Source organism: Rhipicephalus sanguineus, chromosome 5 (assembly GCF_013339695.2).
Source record: "Rhipicephalus sanguineus isolate Rsan-2018 chromosome 5, BIME_Rsan_1.4, whole genome shotgun sequence".
NCBI lineage: Eukaryota > Metazoa > Arthropoda > Arachnida > Ixodida > Ixodidae > Rhipicephalus > Rhipicephalus sanguineus.
Window position 1 is genome coordinate 96,436,227 of NC_051180.1, and position 5,219 is coordinate 96,441,445.

Genomic DNA, 5,219 nt, shown 5'->3' on the forward strand with positions numbered 1-5,219 from the left:
GAATTCCTTTTTAGTCAAAACACCTACAAAAGAAAAAACAATCCCCGAAAAAGAAATGTCAGTGTTGCTGCCGCCGCCTTCGTAATGCGCTAGTATGCGCCGTTGGTGAAATTACCATCGTTATAAGCGCTTTGTTAAAACTACTGTAACTATAAGATGATGCTAAACAGTCTTCCTAAGGCCAACGGCTTAAAAATTTGGTCGAAAGTGTTGCGATGACGTGCTGCAGCGTTCGTCTTGTTGCGCTGAGGCAGTGGGTATGCAGTGGGCTCTCTGCCGCAGAGTCATCATCATTTCCATCGCCATCACACGCAAGGACCGCACGCAAACCGCAAGGCGTGCGCGAAAGTTCTCGTGTGGCCGGTTGTCGTGCTCGAAGATGGATGAGAACGCTCAGATTCAGGCGAAATTCTTCACCAAGGATGAACGGTACTCAGTGCCCGACACTCCGTTTTCCATATCCGGGAGTACGACATCGGAACAGTTGTCCTCCCTGATTAACACTCTTCTGCGGGAGTCGGCATCGGGCGATGCCGAGAGCGATGGGGAGCCAACGTTCGACTTCTTGATCGATGGTGAATTGCTGCGAGAGACCCTGCAAGAACATCTGGAAGCGCGCAAGATACAGCAGGAGAACGTCGTTCTCGTCGAGTACGTCGAAAAGTGCCCTCCTCCGCTGCCCATTGACACGCTCGTTCACGACGACTGGGTGAGCGCCGTGCACACGTCGGACGCCGGTATCCTATCCGGTTGCTATGACAACAGCCTGCACATCTGGGACCACGACGGGACGCGCAAACTCCTCATACCAGGTCACGTGGGACCGATCAAGTCGGTAAGATGGATCTCCGTAGGGGAACCCCTGTGCACCTTCGTGAGCGCATCTCTGGACGAAACGGCCATGTTATGGCAGTGGAACAGGGATACGAACGCCGTCGAGTCGGTTCAGATCTGTCGGGGTCACGCTAGGAGCGTAGAATGCGTTGACGTCAGCTGGGACAAAGGCAACTTCGCGACCGGCTCCTACGATCAGATGCTGAAGGTGTGGAGCGCGGACCCCAACAACACGCAGTACGACCAAGCGAACGACGAGTCCGAAGGGAGCAGAAAGAAGCAGAAGACCGTCGACGGCAAGGCGAAGACGAGGGTTCCCGTGCTGACGCTGTCCGGACACCACGAAGCCATCACTGGCGTCCAGTGGACCGACGACAAAGAGGTAGCGACCTGCTCCATGGACCAGACCCTGCGGCTTTGGGACGTTGACTTGGGAGGCATGAAGTCCCAGCTCGTTGCCTCCAAGGCGTTCCTCGATATCTCCTATTCCAGGCTGAACAACCAGATAATTTCGGCCCATACGGACAGACACATTCGACTCTGGGATGTCCGGGCGAAGGACGGAGCCATGGTCACGTGCACCTATTCTTCGCACCTTGGCTGGGTTTCATCGGTACACTGGGCCCCAGACTCGGTTCACCACTTTGTTTCCGGATCGTACGACGGTTTCATGAAGCACTGGGACGTGCGCAGCCCCAAGGCACCGCTGTATGACATGACGGGTCACGAGGACAAAGTGCTCGCCGTTGATTGGTCCCTCCAGAAATACATGATCAGTGGAGGCGCGGACTGTCACATGAAGATATTCGAATTTAAGTAGCCATATTAAAGTGCGTATTGTCATTCGAGGAAGTAACTCTCACTGCGGCATTTGTGAATAAAATGGCATATTCGATATACATAATTTTTTTGTCATTCATCGTTTCTATTCTGTGCGGTGATCGTTTCATGTCTTTTATTTCAGTCTTCCAGTCAATCTGTATAGCTGGAAAGGCCAGTTAGAAAAGTTACGTCAAAGCATTAAATTGATTTATGATGGTAGCTGCGACGAGTACCACCTACAGGGAATGTCGCTGGAGTACCAGTGACGTTCCCGGTTTAAGGATTTTTCATCCTTCATCAAGCCTCCATCTTCCCCGAGCGTCTTGTCTGAAGAACTACCTACTTTGTAGTAGCATTACTGCATAGGGTGGACTATAGTTGAGCTATCCATGGGCAAGTTGTGATTTGTCTTTTTCAGGAAGGTGAAACACGTGTGACAGCACTGTGCTTGTCATCTCAAGCTTCTTAAGTTAATGCAGTATGTAATTAATGATTGTAGTGGCAACACTAGGCCGAGATAAACCTTCAGGCAGAAAATGTCATGGAGGACATCAAATGTAAACATAAGGGCATTTTGTGCAAAAAGCCATGGACGTCAAAGAAAGATAACACGAGACAAGGTAAGGTGATGCGATTAGAGAGGCTGCTGGTTTTTAGCATTCTATATGTGCATGCCTTTTCTTACTGCATGAAGAAGGTGGGGAGTCAACTTGGCGTCAATTTCGTGTTTTCCACTAGGAACAAGTTAGGTTGCACCTGTGCAGCAGTTGAAAGTTAAGGGTTACGCGAAAAGCTGGAGCGAGTGTGACATGAAGCACCAGGACAGGTTAGTCGAGTGTGGAAAGGGGTAGTCTACCATATTTCCCTGTCATGTGGCAAGTGTTATATCGGTCAAACTAGTCGCTGTTTGAATAACTGATTAATGGACCACAGAATCTAGTCGAAAGGGCAGCCATCTTCTAACCCCTGCATACATTGTAAAGATTGTGTCATCCTTTACCAAATGAAACTAAAGTGTTGTCAAGGCTCAAATATAAGACTGCACGATAGACTGTTAGGCTTTCCTTATTCATAAGTGCGGTAACGTGTGTGGCAAGGCCGTCGGTGCGCTTACATAAACTTGAAATCCATTACCTAACCGTCAACTTTCAATGTTAACCACGTGTCTTTGCACTATATGCACGTGTTTCCAACATTAAATTTACAGTTCTTCACAAGTGTACAGGTCTGTGCTTGTCTCGTGTTTTTTTTCTTTCAGGTCCCTAGTTTCTTGCACGAAATGCCCTTCTCAATGAATTACCAGCTCACTCAACACTCTGTTCTCCTGTGTAAATGTAAGGATGAGTTACAATATGTTGATGGTGAAATAGCAGTCATGCAAAGAAGACATGGAGGGGTTCTCTTTCTGGCCCAGATGAGCTTAACTGCTGCATTAACATGTTTAAATACCACACATCTCATTTGACATGCAAAACAGTCGAACTTTGAAGTTACGCCTAGGAGCATTGCAAAAACGTGGGAAGCTGCACTGTTCGTAAGTTCACGATGGCATACAACTATTTTAAATAATCGCCCTGTGATACGGAAACACTTCCTGTTCAACAATTCTGATGATCAGGCAAATGCATACATACGACATCGCAGAGAGCTCTTTATTTTACATGGTAAAATACACGCATTCACAAGGGGCACTTTTCAAGATCCTCAGCAGCTGCAGTTATTATAGACACGTTGGCAAACACAGTCAGAACACGAAGTCTAGACGGGTCTAAAACGTCTAGATGCTTTCATAAGGGAGATTTTTCGCTTATCCTCTTCAAACTTCTTCCGAAGCTGGGCAATCCTTTCCATCTTAGATTCTCGAATCTGGAAGGAGTAAAAGTTGACGAGTTCCTTTTGGGAGCGCTTCTTCTTTTCGGCGCTGGAAATCTTCTGGCTGACGGCGTCGGTACGCGGTATGACCGGCCGCTTGCCGTACTTAGTGACGGTGATCCAGCCGTCTTCGTCGGGAACGCCGTCCATGGCTTTGGCTCGCTGCTTTTCTTCTTCCAAACGCGCGTCGTAGTCCGCCATGTAGGTGTCCACTTCCTTCTGAACTTTCTCGGCGTCCACGAACGTCGACTTGTACTGGGCGCACCACTTGGCCACACCGATAACGTCGTTGCAGTCTTCGTGGAAAAGCACACGTGGTTCCGACAGTGACAAGGCTAGAGCACGCCTCACGGACGCTTCCTTGTGGAACACCACGTAGGCGACTTTGAAGCCCGTCACTGGAGCCACGCTGGGAAAGAACGAAGACGTGTTTTCCGCGGGCTTGCCCGAAGACGGAGACTTCTGAAGCCACACTTTGGCCACCTTGCCGCAGTCGCCGAAAACGCGCTTCAAGCTGTCCTCGTCGCAGTACGGGGGCACGTTGACGACAAACAGCGTCCTCCCCGACGGCTTGTGTTCGCTCTTTTCGCGGACACTGTGTTCTTTGAACAGCATAACGTGAGACGAACGGCTTTCGCCCGAAAATTTCACTGGCATCTTGACAAACGCGTCTTTGCTGGGGGCGGCCATGTTGCCCAATGCGTTGCAGTGAGCGCGCACATACGTATCTACACGGTACAAAATTTCCGTTATCAGCAAAAAGCTAAGCGTGTATGAACAACATATGCGCTCAGAATGTTAGGCTATGTTTATTAAAACGCGTTTCTAAGCAGCAGTCTTGTGCACTCACAACAATTTGCTTGGAAGCAGTGGCTGAATTGATGTGCCTGTTTGTAAACAACGTTGCGCGCGTCTCAGAGTCGCACGTGCAACGCGGGAACTCGCGTCTATTTTGTCATGCCGGTTTTAAAGATACAGCATATCGTCTCGTTCAGCAGCGAGGACAAGGTATTGGGTTGTTAACTGCGTAGCGAACGTTACTCCTCTGAAGAATGTTAACGAAGTTTAGCTTCCTATTATTAGGTACTTACGCCAGCGCCGGAAACGAAGTTACTCACGGCTACGCATGATTTTTCTCGGCAGGTACACAAGGCGGAAAACCTCCTAAAGCCCGAAACGTACAGAAAGTGGAAATGCGCTACACCGGGAGAAAAACAAGCCTCTGTGATTCTGCAGCTCGAAAAGGCGTCCGTGATATCTTCCATCGATATCGGAAACGAAAGCTCCGCATTCATAGAAGTACTCGTCTCCAGGTCTTCAGACTCTGCGCAGGATTACCACGTATGCTGACGACCACTTTATCTGTTTTCAATGTCCAGATTTTTTGTGCGCTGAACGAACAGTTTTTTAACATTATAGCCATCATTTGTCAACAGTAACGCTTAGGTACGATGAAACTAACAGAGAAGGAAGTTTGTGTATGGTAAAATTGGTGTAGTGGTATTTTTTTAATGTTTACTTATGATATCCCAAACTCTAAGCTACTCCGTTTGCTTGGACTAGGACTCCGTTTGCTTGGACTAGGAGAGTGTCGGATGATAGCGAGTGACTCTGTGTGTGTGAAATAATATTAAATATGAAGCCTTCCTTTAAAACAGTGCAGCAGGATGAGCACAACACAGAGGCACAAT

General features: G+C 48.4%; 2 protein-coding genes across 2 annotated transcripts; one reads left to right on the forward strand and one right to left on the reverse strand.

Annotated features, from left to right (window-relative positions):
* The first annotated feature begins 298 nt into the window (after positions 1–298).
* LOC119394025 (ribosome biogenesis protein WDR12 homolog) lies at positions 299–1,738 on the forward strand. The gene has a single exon (XM_037661236.2). The coding sequence runs from the start codon at positions 380–382 to the stop codon at positions 1,652–1,654; it is 1,275 nt and encodes a 424-aa protein (XP_037517164.1). The 5' UTR covers positions 299–379; the 3' UTR covers positions 1,655–1,738.
* Positions 1,739–2,984: 1,246 nt separating this feature from the next.
* LOC119394027 (ribosomal RNA-processing protein 7 homolog A) lies at positions 2,985–4,236 on the reverse strand. Its single transcript, XM_037661241.2, has one exon. The coding sequence runs from the start codon at positions 4,216–4,218 to the stop codon at positions 3,415–3,417; it is 804 nt and encodes a 267-aa protein (XP_037517169.1). The 5' UTR covers positions 4,219–4,236; the 3' UTR covers positions 2,985–3,414.
* Positions 4,237–5,219: the final 983 nt, after the last annotated feature.

Coding starts and splice junctions, on each gene's coding strand:
- LOC119394025 (XM_037661236.2), top strand. CDS start 380: ATGGATGAGAACGCTCAGATTCAGGCGAAATTCTTCACCAAGGATGAA.
- LOC119394027 (XM_037661241.2), bottom strand. CDS start 4,218: ATGGCCGCCCCCAGCAAAGACGCGTTTGTCAAGATGCCAGTGAAATTT.